At 43.2% G+C, this 17,479-nt stretch overlaps 2 protein-coding genes across 5 annotated transcripts; one reads left to right on the plus strand and one right to left on the minus strand.

Annotated features, from left to right (window-relative positions):
* Positions 1-947: 947 nt before the first annotated feature.
* Positions 948-5,969, minus strand: msl1a (MSL complex subunit 1a). Of its 4 annotated transcripts, none has more exons than XM_076996879.1 (9): positions 5,826-5,969; positions 4,336-5,088; positions 3,804-4,000; positions 3,369-3,628; positions 2,830-2,894; positions 2,442-2,509; positions 2,252-2,376; positions 2,059-2,131; positions 948-1,810 (listed from the first exon to the last, which is right to left on the minus strand). In XM_076996879.1, the coding sequence occupies exons 2-9, from the start codon at positions 5,074-5,076 to the stop codon at positions 1,720-1,722; spliced, it is 1,620 nt and encodes a 539-aa protein (XP_076852994.1). In that variant the 5' UTR covers positions 5,077-5,088; positions 5,826-5,969; the 3' UTR covers positions 948-1,719. The 4 variants fall into 4 exon arrangements, with proteins under 4 accessions (XP_076852994.1, XP_076852993.1, XP_076852995.1 ...); XM_076996878.1 differs by lacking the exon at positions 5,826-5,969 and adding an exon at positions 5,479-5,819; XM_076996880.1 differs by lacking the exon at positions 5,826-5,969 and adding an exon at positions 5,407-5,431 and having other exon boundaries at positions 2,830-2,925; positions 3,523-3,628.
* A 4,266-nt stretch (positions 5,970-10,235) lies between these two features.
* Positions 10,236-16,948, plus strand: nr1d1 (nuclear receptor subfamily 1, group d, member 1). The gene is made up of 8 exons (XM_076996876.1): positions 10,236-10,606; positions 12,826-13,128; positions 13,224-13,312; positions 13,408-13,552; positions 13,668-14,383; positions 14,636-14,821; positions 15,502-15,712; positions 15,911-16,948. The coding sequence occupies exons 1-8, from the start codon at positions 10,585-10,587 to the stop codon at positions 16,117-16,119; spliced, it is 1,881 nt and encodes a 626-aa protein (XP_076852991.1). The 5' UTR covers positions 10,236-10,584; the 3' UTR covers positions 16,120-16,948.
* The last annotated feature ends 531 nt before the right edge of the window (positions 16,949-17,479 follow it).

Consider the following 17,479-nt stretch of genomic DNA (forward strand, 5'->3'; position numbering starts at 1 on the left):
ATATCGGCCGATACCGATACCGGCCTATCCGAGCATGTATTAAAGTTTAAAGTTATTTAGCCAACTTACTTTGTTGTCAAACTCATGTTGAAAAGCGTTTTACTCTTGATAACAAGTAGCCAGCTGAATTAGGTGTGTTTGAATAATACACAATGGTTGGTAAGGAGAAACTGACCTGTTTATTTAGCAATTAATAAACTCAAAATAGACAAAATATTAAATAACAAACAGAAATAGCATCAGTAAACCAAGGATTAAAAAGCCACAAGTGCAAATAATATTGTAAATTATATTAAAAAAAAACACACAACCTGAGTGGAAAATAGTCTATTATTAACATTAACATCCATCAGTGCTCTTGAACAAGTGTAAACCAAAGCTTAAAAAAAATCCGTGCACATATCGTAAACTAATTAAAAGCAAAATGCCTTCTACTCCACACTTTGCTGCTCCATCCCCATCTATACACTCCCTTCAATTCAAACGTTTCTGCCAGTGTTAGTTGTGTAGGACCTTTCTTTTTGTCTTCGGTTTTCATTAGAAACTCATGTTGTTTATGGTGGTATTTCGCTAAATGCTTGATTAGATTGGTGGTATTAAAAGTTCTTACAGCTTTACCACAACGCTTGACTTTACTGTGGCATATGTTGCACTCTACCTCTTTGTCTTTGTCATCCTTTAAGGTAAAATAATCCCACACAACTGACCGATAACTTCAAATTTACACGGCGGTCCGAGATGCCACGGAGCTAAATTGGGGCAGAAACTACGCTCGTGTGCTGAAGGTGTGCTGGAAAATGCGGACCGGATTTTACTCTCACTAGCAAAAACTGGAATGGATTATCTAAATGGGTGCGCAGGAAAACCGGGATCGGACTTAAAAAAACTGGATCGGCATTTTCTCGTGTCTGCCGATCCGATACCGATACGCATTTTTTGCTAATATCGGCGGCAGATCTGATCCAAATATCGGATCGGGACAACCCTAATATATATATATATACACACACATATACATACATACACACACACATATATATAGTTAAGTTGTATAAGCACAAGTTAACCAATTTAAGTATATCTATCAATACAGAGACATGTTGCAATTGTAAAAAGGATGAACACATTAAAATCCATTCAGAACGTATTTTAATACTTGAAATATTTTCTTTAGATGCATTTAGAATATTTGACATTCTCTTGAATCAACACTATGTTACAAGATACACTATGTTTTATTAGACTGTTACCACTCACAGAAATGAACAGAAAAAATGCAAAAACCAAACAAATAAACAAACATTATGATTAGGCCTGACATTCCTTCTTTACATGTGATTTTTGGTCCATACTGCCCTTCTGAAAGCTAGCTTGTACGCTGCAAAAGTGACCAGAAAGCAAGTACTTTATTTTGCATTGTTGAAACTTGAACTTCAGAGAACGTCGTGAACTTGAACTTCAGAGAACTTGGTTTTCAGTCACATCAGACTATAGGTTGCTCAAGGTTCCCAAACATGGGCTGAGGAGAAACAAAATGACCCTGTAGTCCACTAAATGATCAAAAGTGCAGTCAAGGCAGTAAGAAGTGCATTCTTTCAGGGTGATCCTACAGCACCTGAGACATGCCACAGGACAGAGCTGAACAGAATCTCCTCCATACAAAAGGATCCAGGAACAGCCTTTCTGTGCGTCTTGCCTGGTTGTTCCTGTAGGACGGCTTCACTTGCGGCAGGTCCGATGGGGTGTCTTTTTTTTGGACACTTCTTGTCGGTACCGGCTGCGCTCATCCAACCACGGTATATCAAAATTCCTGCCCAAACAAAACGGAGGAAATGCCATATCCACTTTTTGAGTTGTCCTTTCAGTTCATACATGCTATATAGAAACCAACTTGTTTGGAGAGAAAAATCTCTTAAAAATACATGTTAGAAACACTTGTTTGTTGAAAGTACTTTCATGATGGCATATTTTATCTGACTGAGAACCAAGACTGCTGTTTTGACTTAGATATATACAGTCCATTGCACGTGATTTTCTAATTTGCATCAGAGAACTCACTGTTGTTTAAGGTTAGGGAGAGGTCTGCCAAATGCCACCACCGGCAGGAACGGTGTGATCATTATAGACTCCACTAGAGGGAGAGGAGAGAAACAAGCAAGCTGTTGGTTGATCTGAACTACTTTTCAAGGACAGAAGCTTGTCTGTTTTAATAGATCAGTACTTAGAGTACTTAGAGGTGCAAGTGACATACCATGCTCTGCTTCAGGGTAAAAAGACAGCAGCTCTGGTTCACTCGCCTGGATCACCTTCCGTTTGCTCGTTCTTTGCTGGAGGCGCTGGAATATGCGCTGCTCCCGAATACGTTGAATATCCCACCTGCGAGCAGGAGAGCGATTAGAGATCTGTGAAGAAAGACAACGGACTTGAAGGTGTTCCCATACCTTTTTCTTCTCTTCTCATCCAACTCTAATTTTGAATGCCGCTTCAAGAAGACACCGTCATCCAAATTCTGAAACAAAGTCATTTAAAAGTCTTCAGCTTAAACTCTAGAATCAAAGTAAAGCAAGCCTTAGTCTACATCCAAAATGGCATGTTATGAATTAATGTCGATTATGCACCATTTCCCCCTCTTACTGCCATTCTGACCACTAAGGTGTTAAAATTATTGAATGCTGATAAACCTCATCCATGTTCCATTTCTAGAGTCATATAGCATTAACACACGAGAGCCACTTGTTTGTCCTGAACGATTTTAATAAGACAAAAAATTATGTGCGAGGGCCTTGGGACATGGAATCACGATTCAGCCTGCAGTGACTGGTTTCTCACCTCAGGGACGTCTGTTGCTTTCTTCCCCTCAAGAGGTTCCACAATACTCTCTCGCCAGGAGGGGACTAGACAGGGAGAGACACATGGCAATAACACCTGCAGCAGTATTTCAATACTTGGTCACAGGCAAAAAGTGTTTGCAAAGCTATTACAAAACAGTTCATGTCCGTTTTCTTCAAGCCGACATCGAAATTTGGCTGGGATTAAGCACTACTGCCGTCCTGACATCCAAAGTGTAGCAATCTCTTCGTATTTAAGTACAAGAGCATGACATTTTTCCAAAGCCATGCTTCTTTACGCAAGAGTGCCTACTATAGATTTTGTTTTTAACATCCTTGTGATCAGTTGCATGAACAGTGGGAAAGCTTAGTAAATTTAGACATCTGGTAAATATTTCTGCATTTTATTGCAAATTCTCAAATGTATTTTATTTGTGGCAAGTGGATATTTTGACATGGTTTGGTAAATGTCTATGTAGCTCTCTGTACTTTGCATTAACTATGTGCCCACAGCATCCTAGTGGGGCTGACTTAACTCACCAGCAACTGTATCCTGTTGTACAGGAGATGGATCTCGCCATGGTGACGGTGGTGGCTGGTGCCAGCAGCAAAGATACATCTCAGTCGTAGCCATGTAAGGCAGCTCTTCTGATTCGACGAGAGAAGAACCATGTGACCTAAACTCAGGACCCACCTCTTCCCGAGTCTCCTCCTTTAAAACTTGGCTTTCCCTTGGAGAGGGTGTTCTAGGCTGACCACGCCTGGACCTGGCCATTCTGGATTCTTGAAAAAGGAATCTCCTACAAGTGCCAAAGAGTTTGTGTTTACGTACTCGATGCAATTTTACAGAGTCAAACCTACTAGTCAAGTCAGCAATACCATTTTTTTTAAATACCACAGGCCCTAAATGTCTCTTTTCATAAGAAACTGAAAAAGCTGAAAGAATATCCGTGAGTTTTTCCCCCAAACGTGTACCTTTTCAGGCCCTTGCCACCCCTTCCAAAGTGCATTTGTCTGGGGGTGTGGCTCGGTCCCTCGGAGTGGCCTGTGCCTTCTGCTGAAACTGGCCCCACGGTCTCCCTGCGGCGAGGCGTGAGAGTGGGCCGGCTCTCAGCTCCATCCTTCTTCACCATCTGTAGTCGCCGCTCCATGCGCTCAATGCGAGCCATCAGCTTAAGAGACCATTACAACACAGGGTTAAGTTTACCTGCAGCGGGGATGCGGACAGCTAGGCTGTGACAAGTCTTGGCCTTCAGTTGACACTTTCCCTAGAATCAGATACACTAATTGACACTAAAGATACACTAAAGTGTGAAGAAATGTTATTATACGTGGGTGTAGTATTCTGAGGAAGCCATCAGCCTGCTGTCATTTGGTAAATATGATCAAACTCTGAAATGTGGTCGTTTTTCACAGACAGACACTTGTGTATGGGGAGATAGGTAAAGTTTGTATGTAAGCATAAGCAGATCAAAAAGCTCTTTTATTGTAGTAAACCTCTGCATACCATCTCCTTTTCGGCCTTGAGGTCATCTATCTCCTTGTTCTTGCTCTGCAGTTGCTGCTGTTGTTGCTCAATCAGTTCCAGCTGCAGCAGCAGTATCTGTCGGATGCAACCAGTCTGTGTGGCAGCATGGACCGAGGCCTTCATTATATTCCGCCGTTTCCCATCAGGACCTTGTTCAGGTGAGGGTGCTCCCGCCATTGCCAAACCACCCACCGGTCCTGACTTCCTGGGCTGTTTACTGCCATTTGATGCCACTATATCCATTTTGCCCATGTGGTTGTTACTGGCCTGTCCAAAAAGTGATTTGCTTTTGGATGGGGTACCCTCGGCCCCCATCTGGTTGGCCAGCGGAAGTGTCGAGGCCCCCAGGTTCACCCAGTTCTCCTCTTGACCCTTTCTCACTGCTGGCGACTGGCCAAGCCTGCTCACTGCACTGCGCCTGCTTAAGAGGGTCTTTGTTTTGCTGAGGAGACGCTGCCTGCTACTATTGTGAATGTTGCTCAAAACAGCAGGAACTCTTACACAAGACTTACAGCTTCCCTTTTTTGATCCAGTCGTAAATCCAGTGGATTCCACTTGTTTTATTTGGTCAGAGATGTCTGTGTCCAGCTTGTTTCCTCCACTTATAAACAAAGTGGATGGCGTAGTCATGGCGAGTGAGAGTCGCCAACCAACACCCACCATGCAGTCAGGGGGGGCTCTGTGTGTGTCTGCAGTGTGTTCTTGACAGCCCATCCACATCCATACTGAGGTCTGAAATGAACAAGAAGCATGACGTTTGCTGCCTTACAGAATCAAATTTAGAGAAAGCCATTTAGTAGCCGTTCCTTAGAAAGCGGTGCTAAAAACTGGATAAATTATGTTGGTTTCTGGAGATCTTACTGGTGCCCTTGCCACTAGTAAGAGTTTATCACACACACGCCAGTAGGTAACTGCCTCAGTCTCTTACTTAACATGTATGCAAGCCGAACCCAGTAAACCCAAAGAAACCGAAATGCCCGCATGGATGTTCAAAACAACAAAGATGGTTAACGTTAGCTAGCTTGCCTGCTAGCTCACAGTGTAACTTACGCCAATAGGTTTATTCAGCTGTAGGTTATATATATATTTCCTGATGATTTTGTTGCAATACTTCATACTTACAAGCCCGTACACACACGGCTATAGAGCTGTCACAGAAGCAAGCTCTGTCAGACTGCACGAAATAACGAGTTTTCTGTCATATGAAAGCAGCGTCATGTTGGGCACCGTGCAGCTGTGTCCACCATTTTAGATCTTCAGCAAAAACAATGACAGTCACTTCCAGCAGCGTCTTCATCTGCAAAGCCTACTTCATGACGCCATTTTAAGCTCTACAGTAGTACACAACATGAAGCTGATTGCACCTACAGATTTTTTTTTTAACTTTGATTAATTTAATGCCTCTGGTTTGTAATAACACGCTATTTGAATTGCTCCTGTCCCCACCCGAACGACTGCCGACAACTTACCCCTGGCTTCTCGGGTGTTTTTAAAAATACAAATAGCGCGCATGCGTTGAATTCACAGAGAGCTTGAAATCTGATTGGATCCCGTCAGGCACGTGGACTTGGGTCTTTCTCCGGCCCGCGCGTGTTTCATCCACCCAGCGGCGCCCTGCGACAGACTCTCTGGAATGAGCAAAAAGTGCAGTCAGCCTCAGTAGCTGAGTAAAGTTGGTTTTTTAATATTGTGTTGGTGATCGCTGGACGTCCTTCACAGCTTATCTTTATTAATAATAATAATAATAATAATAATAATAATAATAATAATAATAATCATAATAATAATAATAAAAACTAATTATCATGAAATGTGGTGTTCTTGTATAGCACGTTTCGGACATACATACAACTCAAAGTGCTTTAAGGAATAAATAAAGCAAAACATTAAAGGGAAGCAAATATAAAAAAACATTAAAAGAAAGCAAAGTATATTATTATACATTATAAACAAATATATATACGTGTTGGCTTGAAAATGACATTTGAAGAACACCGGCGAGCAGTGCAGGTGTATCCAGTAGAGGGCGCCGTTGCCTTCTATATGCTGCTCAAGCTCATTCTGTCCGATCAGACAGATAAATAAGCGGTGTATTTTCAGCTGAAAAAAAAGGTTCCGGACCTTATTTAGGAAAATAACGTATAGTGGGCTTATTTCAGATATCGGTGTCGATAATGGACGTTCGTGTCCGCCCCTCAAATGTTTAAAACAGGTTTTGCGAAAGTATAAAATTATTCAGTCCTGTCGTTTTTTTTAGCATTCGGGTCTAGGCTACAGCCAGAATGCTAACAAGCCTACTACACATCTTATCGACTTATAAATATTTTATAGTCACAGCTACACATTGCAATTCGCAACAAATATATTTTCAGGTATATCAATCTACAGAATAAGTTTGACAAGTTGGGGAGGATATGTAAGAGCAGACTGGTTTAGAGACAATTGTGATATTATGTTCCCTTAAAGATCGTGTGGCTATATTTGTGCACGCAACACACGCTATGATCCTTCTGGTGTGATGGGAAATAGTCCGAGACGGTTTTGTGGACCCAACGAGCCGTCCGCCTACTCTGCTGCTCACATGTGAGGTGTTTACTCCGGCTAGGGACCGCAGTAACCCACTACTCGAAAATAGAGCGCCGGGTCACCGCCCAGTTCGCTGCTCCATATTACAAGTACAGTGTAGTGGTGAGAGTGTGTCCACTCACGTGGACCAGCCCGGTGAGCGCGTGCACCGACCGCGTGCTGTGTGCCGACACTGCCTCCTCGCGGCCTGGTACGTGCAGCACCGTCCCCGGTGCCGGAGCGCTCACATGGCTCACGGGGACCTGCAGCAACGTGTGGCACTAGAGCGGAACAGATGATACGCGACGATAGTGGATGGGTTTGGACGGGCTGTGTGCGATATGACATTAGATCTACTTTACGGACTCGTGGTGCAGTCGATGAATTTATGAATATTATAGAGTTTACAGGGGGAAAAATATGTCCACCGCACGCTTTATTTCTCATGACAGCGAAGAGACGTTGTCTGCAGCGGTGCTGTAGCCTACTGAGTCAGGCGGACAGTAGGTTAGGAGGAGGCTTTACTTGCTAAATGACCTAGATTCATTTGAAGATAAGTCTTATCCTCATTATTTAAGCTTAGTGGAGAAACTTCAGAATATTTCCATCAGCCTTACATAGCTAGCTTTGGTTGTTGGGCTACTTGGGGCGTGTCAAGCGTGCTGATCTACGGATACAGTAGAATAAAGATGGATCGGCTTTTTAATATTGTGTTCATTACGGTGTTTAACGGCCATTAGGCTGGACCAGGAGACTTCCGGCTTTAGTTTTCTATTGAGCCTGCCGTGCGGTGTATGTTGAGAACAGTGAGATGAGTCGGTGGAGGGGATGAAGACCGGGTTGTCTTCATCACGAGGACAGACACGGGTGGTGTGTCTCTCCAGGGACAGCGTGGACAAACACACGAAGAAACGTGCCGTCACGACTCATTCTTTAAGCTCATTTACACAAATGTGTGCACTGAAACGAGGAAAATCTATGATTAAAAATTATATATCGAGTAGCTCTTACTAGTTTTAGATTCTGCGTTTGTTTAATTCTTGGAGTCAGAATGAACAGATACAACCTACTAAACTAAAGTAAAAGGCTATGAAAGCGTCTCTTCATGTAACATGATCACAACGTATAACCTGGCGCTCCAGTGCTGGAAATGGCCAAAGTGCATCGTCGGTAAGAATTGTAAATCCAAGAGAAATAATCGTTTTTGTGCTTTTTTTTAAATATACGACATTCGGATTTCACTGCAGGCATCATCATCGATTGGATGCTCAAGACAGGGAAGCATCTTTAAATAGTCGCCTCGTGCGCCCGTGTCTCGTGTTATTTAGGTAGGTAACGTGATGTAGAAACGTGACGGAGTGCTTCGCTTATTCCCGGAAACCTTTTTTTTATTCCACCGCCTCGATGCACTCGATATGTGTCGCATAATAAAAAACAAGGCGATTCATGAAATGACCAAAGACGAACAAAAAACGTTAACGTGTGGAATTATTTCATCTGACAGTAGCTATATGTAAGCAATAACAACTGGCACAAAACAAGCACCACGTTCACGTGTATTGTCATACACTCCCTTAAGGAAAAAGATAAAACATCGATAATTGGACTCCAGCACGTAAAACATTAACGGTTGCGTTCGTACATAGACAAGCCACTTATAAACAGCATTATAGAAACACACATGTGTAGGAAGCACGGATGTGGGAGACGTGCCCCCCCCCCCCCCCCCCCAAAAAATATATATAGAAACAGTTGCATTTGAAAAAACTACGGGCTGGACTTTGATTCAGCAAATGACCCCCCTCTCCATATCAAACTCACTCCAACGCCCATACTACAGCCAACCGTGTACGATAGACAATTTGTGTTGTGTTACAGCTTCAAGTCCAGTGTTGGCACAACATGTTATGCTGGCTGAACTACTCTCCACGCAGAAAAAAAAACACTAACGTGTGTAAAAGCACGAACACCACCGATGTGCTGACAGACGTACCAGCTCAAGATTCACAACCATTTTTCTACTATTCATGATGAGTTCAGAATGATATGGCGCCACGATCCCATTTAAGCCCACAGTCAACAATTGTGCATTTTTGTGTCCGCGGTGTACAGATATAGAGTTTCCAATAAAAGCACTGCTGAATGGTAGACCATTTGAATATAAACGTGAATTAATAAATTCATGTTTCCAGATATCTTACTGACCTTCTATTTTTGAACCAGAACTCTTGTTCTCTTACATGTGCTGTTGCCAAAAAAGAGGACAACAGTCCAGTGAACTTGGTCAGCCACTCTCAGCGGACACATCCTATTTAGGGCACATGCTCAGAGGTACATTATTTCGAGGAGAAATAACCTACATCATATGAACTGGGGCTGACTGTGTGTTGATTGTGGCATGCGCCAGTTATGTATACAATAATATGGAAACAGGAATAGCGTGCAGTTACATCATAAATAGGTCCTAAATAAAATCTATTTGGGGTTGACAATAGAATTAAACATATTTGCCAGGAAGAACATGTATGCACATCAAGCCTCAACCCATGGAGAAAAATGTGGAATACTTTTGGGTTCGTACAGCCTCCATCACTCGACATGTTTATTCTGTTGGCGTTTTTTCTTACCACCACCACGACCGTGTTGTAACACTTACATCGGGAGTGAAAATCCTGCAGGCGGTCTATGATAAAATTACTAAATTAAAAACAAAGAGCGCTGTAATTCCAAAGTGTTAAAAACAGTAAAAGGCTATTCCACCATGTGTAGGTTAAACAGTTTAATACGACAATAAATGTGATTTATCCTGTTTACATAGAACAGAATATATATCTGATGTGGCAAAGATCTAAATTAAAGGAATGTTAAGCTATTAAGCAATGGTATAAAACTTCATTTCGGCCTCTCTTTAGCCTTCGTTTTCAGCTTGGTGACTCAATAATTTGAGAGCATTTTTAAAGGCCCTATTTGTGCGAAACCCATAAGTCATAAGAAAAAATACAACCTTTCAAACACACTTTGAGCCTTGTCAGTTCCACACACGCCAAAATAGATACCTTAGTCATAGGCCTAATGTTTTCTATATATAGAAAAAAATATCTGACCTGGAGAGTATAAGAACTAAAAATCCCAACGCTGTAAAAAAAAAAAACACGCAGAGATTTATAAATGTACTGAAACGTGTTCGCGAGAAACTGTGTCACTGGGCCACGAGGCCCCCCCCACCCCCGGGTCACATGGACACATTTTGAGCCTCGTGCGGAGCCAGTAGACACACTGCGCATGCGCTAAGTGCGCTCATGTATAGTTCTTTGGGATGAGGCAGCCTTGCAAAACCGGGACGTTTTGGCAGATCGGTTCATAGCTACACAGACAGGGCGACTGACAACACCGACGCACCGCGGACTGAAATACTTTCGTGTACATTCAGAGAATTATCTTGGCACATCGGGTTGTTTGTAGGATACCTATACACTATGTATAATCTTATAAAGTAAGCTATATGGTGTGACACTGTTGAATCCCAAAATCCGACAAAACGTTCTTCTAGAGGAAAATTTGATCTCCACATAAGTGTGGTTTCAGAGAATGCACCTTTTGTAGGCTTTACAGTTAACTCTCTTGTCGACAACTTTCTGACTGGGATCCAAAATCTCAACTACAATGGACAAAAATAACAACACAGGTAAGAAATCTGAATTATTCGATAAGTGTTATTTGTGCATGTTTCAGTGCTTTTTAGATCTTTTGCATCCTGAGTCATTTCAGAGTTAAACTGAAATGTATAACATCAAGGTTCTGTACATGTGATGCGCACGTACTTCAGTTTTAGAGAGCTTAGGTTTAGGCTAACGAACATATATTGCGATGTGCATGTTCTTGATAACCTACGTTTTGCCACCTAAGAGTCGAGTTATAATACGCTGTACATGACGTTGGAGTCGAAAAAACTAAAGGGACATATACATTTCATTCTTGTGAATTAATACGCACAATCTTCAAAATGTTGTAAATACAGACTGGATTTCAGTACCCGCAAAGCCAAGGACACCGCTTAGCTTAAAACACGGTGTTCTCGTGAAGTTCGTGGAAGTAGGTCAGGAGAGAGAAGTCAGGTGTACAGACATCACTGCGATGAAGGCAGCGACTCATGTCCTTGCCCAATTCACATGGACCGCCGAATGCAACCATGTGCGTTTTGTTTTCATACTGCCTCTCCGCCTCTACCTATTGGTAAGCGCTGGCGCTCATTACATAATACCACTGCAGAAGGTCCCGGCCCGCCCACACAAGTCTGCATGACGTGGAAATTTAAGCCATGTGCGCACGGTGATTGGCCAGAAAAAGACCATATTCTAATGAGGTGGGCGGGGCCGCACGCTAACTCATGTTCGCTCTAAAACTAGGACATGAAGTCAGTCCAAGTCAACGTAACAGTTTTTTTTCCTGTTGACATAAATACATAGACAACAAACAGCGTAGAAAAAAGACTCTATGTCGAATACGTCGTTTTGTTTCGTATGATTTTAAAACAAGCGGTGTATGTTTAAATCTATATGTATATATATTTTATTTACATCTATATCTAATATCAACCGTGTCATAATTATTGTTCCAGTAAAAAAAATCTAAAATCGATTCGTGAATTCACTGCATTTGATTAGAAATCTGGTAGGCACTGCGGCATGTAACAATTAAACAGTAATTTTTTATACGCACGAGAGCCGTGTGTCTTCTGGCTGTGTGGGCGGGGCTTGGAGAATCGGTCTCGTTGAGAGGTCTCATGTCTGAGGCGCACGTGGAATGGGCGTGTGCTTAGAACGCACGAGCCTGCCTACACGGCTGCGTGGTCTGCAACACGGGTTTTCGACAGGAACTTCCCGTCACTTAAACGTTTTGTCATTTAACCTTATTGTGATTAAGATTTACGCCCGTGGTAATGAAGTTTGACAGACTTAGTCAGACGTGGTTTAGTCATACGCGCTAAAGCACAAAAGAATGTTAGGGATGTTAGTGACCTGCCCTTGTCAATAAATGCAGGGTTAAAAATAAAGCAACATGGAATGAAAATGATGATAGGAGTGAATTACCGCAATGGGAGGCACCGGCCACCGCACGTGTTTCTGTTGTGATTCCACCTGACACAGTGACCCTTTGGCTTTTTGTACTAGTATACAGCAGTTACATATTTGGAGCAGTATTTTTGGACCGTCTGGAAGAGCAGAAAATAAAATAAATATTCCTCTAATTCTAATAAAACAAAAGCAAACCTTATCAACTTTATAAAAAAATATATTTTGTATTTGAGTTTAGTGTAGGTCATGTTAGATTGATTAGTATTAAGAAATAGATTGTCTTAAAGTGTTGAGAAATAAAAGAGGAAATGTTACAGAAGAATTAGAAAAAAAATTACTGGTAGGGTTGGTGACGAGACGTGCCCAAGCACATCCAATTAGTGTCTTCCGTGCAGAGGAGACTGAACTGTTTGTTTAAGTGAAAACTGTGACTACCATATCAATGTATGTGTACGAAGCAGCACATGTACCTGCATGTGTACTGAAATAATAGAACTGGATCTGACATCCTGTTAGGAATGAGCTGACTGCATGGCATGCATGAGTAATACAAGATAGGCGTGGCATACACACGTGGCCTAACGCCCTACCAGCCAGAGTCATACACATAAAACATATTAGGGCAAGGACAGCTCTGATTAGATAGCCTTGTGTAGCCAACTGCAGTTCTTAGAAAATGTCTGTGTTCTCCAAAATTCTAACAATGATCCATTCCCACATTCCTGCTGCCAAGTCACCATCTTGCGTTGCAAAGTGTCATTGTGAGAGTGCATACAGTAGGCACAGGTCCAGCGCACAAACAATGATCCTCACTCCTTCTCTCCACTAGGGGGCGTAATCTCATACATCGGATCGTGTGGAGGCTCCCCGAACCGCACCAGCCCGGTATCTATGTACAGTGAGAACTCCAACAGCAGCATGCAGTCGATGACTCAGCCTTGTTTCGGCTCGTCTTTCCCGCCTTCCCCCAACGGCTCCCACGACTCCTCGCGCATGTACACCAGCAGTAGTAGTAGCAGCTCGGGCTCCGGCGAGGAAGGCAGCTCTTCATCCTCCGGAGGGTCCCCGAGGTGTCGCGACGAAGGCGCCAATGCGCGCAACTCGCCAAACAAATCGGTCGCTACGCTCACGAGTGAGTAATAACGCCACTTCTTAAAACCTACCGCAGCTAAAGTGTCTGTTGGAAGTCCATCTGTCTTAACGTATATCGTATCTGTCTGCTCTCAGAGCTGAACGGTATGGTGCTGCTTTGTAAAGTCTGCGGAGACGTTGCTTCAGGCTTTCATTACGGCGTCCATGCCTGCGAAGGATGCAAGGTAAAAACCTGAACTTACATTATACGACATGTAAATGTTACATTTAGTTTCAAACCGTCGTAAACAGTTTTTTTTTTTTGCTCTCCTCCTGACAGGGGTTCTTCCGTCGGAGCATCCAGCAGAACATCCAGTACAAAAAGTGCCTGAAGAACGAGACCTGCACGATTATGAGGATCAATCGCAACCGCTGTCAGCAGTGCCGCTTCAAGAAATGTTTGTCCGTGGGCATGTCCCGTGACGGTGAGCGCCGCACAAACTCAACCATTCTCCTTAGCATAATACAGCACCGCTCGCCAAAATCAAGACCCAGAGCACCGTAAACATTTGTTTGTTTGTTTACGATTTCCCCCTCCAGCCGTCCGCTTCGGTCGCATCCCCAAACGTGAGAAGCAGCGGATGCTGGCTGAGATGCAGAGCGCCATGAACAACATGGTGAACAACCAGCTGCAGAGTGAATTCCAGCTGGCGAGTCTCAAATCCGCCACCCCGTCCTCTTCGCCATCATCTTCCTCATCCCCGTGCCCCGGTCTGACAGTGGCCCCTCAGCCCCAGCCTTCTGCTGTGCCCATAGCTCCCTCTCCCTCCCCCCCGGCCACGGCCTCACCTCTGGCTCCACCTGCTCAGAGTCCTCCTCTGATCGCCACCTCTCCACCACTGTGCCCTAGTCCTGGTGTGGACACCACCATCTCCGCCATTACCCGGGCACACCGCGAGACCTTCGTCTATGCTCACGATAAGCTGGGTCTAACCCTGCGGCCTCACAACGCTATGGACGTGGATGACCACAGCGGCAATCGCTGTCTGGCCGGCTACCACGTCAATGGCCAGAATACAATCTATTACCACGACAACAATGTAGCCCTGCAGCGCAACGGCTTCAAAGTGACACCTGACAATGGCCACAGTCATTCCACACCCGTCTCCAACCAGCAGCACCAGGGCTTCCCGCCTCAGAATAACGGTCGCCGCACCCACAACAGCAACGTGTACGGTGGTCACCAAAATCACGAAGCCGTCAGCAATACCCAGGTGCAGAACTGCCCATGGAGGAACCACAAGGACATTCTGCTGGTGAGTTCCTGTTTGTCATCACACGTAGGTTTCTGGGACAGTAATGATAAAAAAAAAAAAAGAAGATATTGTAGATCTAGTTGTCCCCACCTTGTTTTGTGGAATCAGGAGACAGGAAACTGATAAGATGTCTAAAAAAAACTAAAAATGACCCAATTTGTTTTATATGGATCTCCTCATTAGAATTCAAAAACACTGTAAATGTTATTTATAGCTTTTCCTGACACGTCCTCTTTGTCTTCCCATTTCTAGGCTTGCCCAATGAACATGCATCCTCACGCAGACCCCAACAAGACTCCCCAGGAGATTTGGGAAGACTTTTCTCTAAGCTTCACACCAGCCGTGCGTGAAGTCGTGGAATTTGCTAAACACATCCCAGGTTTTAGCTCTCTGTCCCAAAATGATCAAGTGACCCTGCTGAAGGCTGGCACTTTTGAGGTAAGCCATTAACCATCTGATATTCTGTATAAATAAACTTGCATTCTTAGGTTGTGAATGTACCTTGTGCATTCCAGCAGACAGGGAAATCCATAGTGCCAAAATCAATCACAATGTAGTCTTCACAAGGGTACTCAGACCCCAAACTTCAAGTCCTGAAAATCCGAAGGGTTCTATATGACATTTATATTTGTATGTTTATTTATTTAAAGAAACAGCCAGGTATGCCGTTCCTCAGGTTTTAGCTCACACTTGAAACTCAAAACATTGCTTTTTTTAAGTTGCTTTCTCACAAACGTGCCAGTACTGAAAGATAGCACTGGATCATTAGAGATAACAGCAGGCGTGATATCAGTAATGGGAAACTAGAGAACTCCTTATCAGCTCAGAGTTGATAAGATGGTTATGGGTGCTTATCATTGACAAGAATGTAGGAACACCAGAAGAAGCAAAATGAAAACAAACATGCTCCTCGTCTAAAGCAAACACAAGCTTGGTTAGCACTGCCTTCTGCCCAACGTAGGACCAATTTAGATTGGTTTTCAATTATTTATCTATTATTTTGGAGCCAGAGCTACAATGAGGGAATACAGATTTGCCCATTAAAATTTTGCCACAGTATTGGACAGAAGAAACCTTTGGTGACCATTTTGTCTGTTTTTCTCTCTCTCTTTATATAGGTGTTAATGGTTCGTTTTGCATCCCTGTTTAATGTCAAAGAGAAGACTGTAACATTCATCTCTGGCACCACCTATAGTCTAGAAGCCTTGAAAACCATGGGAATGGGAGATCTGCTGGGAACCATGTTTGATTTCAGCGAGAAACTCAGTCTATTAGAGCTGTCTTCAGAGGAGCTCGGACTCTTCACCGCTGTGGTGCTGGTATCTGCAGGTAAGCATCGTGGAGTTTTGTTAAATACATCTGGCTACCAACCAAATACTTTAAGGTTACTTCAAATATGGTTGTTTTGGTAAATAATAACAAAAAGCTACCCATTAAGCATATCACAATTCCTATATTGACCACAGATAACAAGTAGGAGTCAAAATAGCAGTAAATAATGTTATTCTTCCTCACGTTCTGGTTCAGACCGCTCTGGCATCGAGAATGTGAACTCGGTGGAGCTGCTCCAGGACAGCTTGATCCGGGCCCTTCGCGCCCTGCTCAGTAAGAGGGCCCCTGGGGATCTGAGCCCCGACGCCTCCCGTTTCACCAAGCTGCTACTGCGCCTTCCCGACCTCCGCACCCTCAACAACATGCACTCCGAGAAGCTGCTGTCCTTCCGCATCGACGCTTGACGCGCCCACGCCAGCCGACGGGTCGCCCCGCTCGCCCGGGTCAGGGGGGACGTGTGGTAGTTGTGGGGCCTTGGTGGAAGGCCTCGCGAGATCCAAGCATTGGTGCTCCTTCCAAGTGTACTGTTCACCAAGAGATGACTGACATAGACGGTGCTCAAAGACTTCATTACTGATTATGAACCTGAAGGGACACAACGGTACAAAGTGCTTTCAGGAGGGTCAAATGACCATGTTTCTTGGCCTCATGTGAAAAGGTTGATAAAAGTCAGCCTATTGAAGAATTTATATGCCCCTACAGACTTCCTTGCTGAATTTCGAACACAAAGTCCCTTTGTAAACTGAAGGACAATGCAAGACATGGACACAAAGGTCCTCCAGTCTACTAGGGCAAAAGCCATAGGGAACCAGTGCAAATGCCCCTTGCAAGGAACCACAGCGCGACATCAGGACTCTGTAATTCCTTATTCCTGTCAAACATGGGCTCCTTGAAGAGGCGGATATAAACACTTACTAGAATGACCAGGATGTCTATTGATAACGCACATGATGAATATAGGCGAGGGATATCGTATTTGTGGCTGAACATCCATGTGTACCTTGTCTAAATGTGTAAATAGGCGTAAATCTAAATATACTTGAAATGTTTAAAAATGTATAATATATTCAATAATTATATTTTTTTGTAAAGTTTAAACTCTCAATGCAAAGTTATGTGGGCACAAATATGTATAAGATGTCAAGTATATGCATACTGTAGGATAATATTTAACTTGCATTTCAGATGTGTTTTACATCATAAAGACTTTTTCTGAAAAAGGTGCAAAACGTGTTTTATTGTGTGCTTGTCATTTTTTTGGTAACCTAGTGTTTTCTTATGAGCTTATAAGAATAAAATCAAAGAGATGAGTGCTGCCCTAGTAATAAACATGAACAAAAATGTCATATAGTAGACATACACTGACATGGACTCGAGAGTTACAAAGTGACAGTCTTAAGGTACGATCATATGGCAAATTAAAATATTCTGAAGCAATGCTAAGGCTTTTTACAGAAATTAAACTACTATTGTGCAATTATTCAGTCTGTGAAAGACGAGAAGAAATAAAGGGAATTATTTGCAAATATATCCAACCTGATTTGTATTTTAACTTTCCTGTGTTTCATACATGAGTGAGTTTATAAATACAGAAAAGGCTATAAACAAGTAGATCACAACACTCACCCTGTAAGATTTTCAAGTCGAGCGTCTGCTCTGCTGTCGTTGTGTGGCCTGATTCTGTCATCTCTCAACAGAACAAGGGTTATAACAGAGACTGCACCTCTTAAAATAGACACCGGCGCAGTAGACGGTGACTTTGAG

Source organism: Brachyhypopomus gauderio, chromosome 2 (genome assembly GCF_052324685.1).
Source record: "Brachyhypopomus gauderio isolate BG-103 chromosome 2, BGAUD_0.2, whole genome shotgun sequence".
Classification (NCBI taxonomy): domain Eukaryota; kingdom Metazoa; phylum Chordata; class Actinopteri; order Gymnotiformes; family Hypopomidae; genus Brachyhypopomus; species Brachyhypopomus gauderio.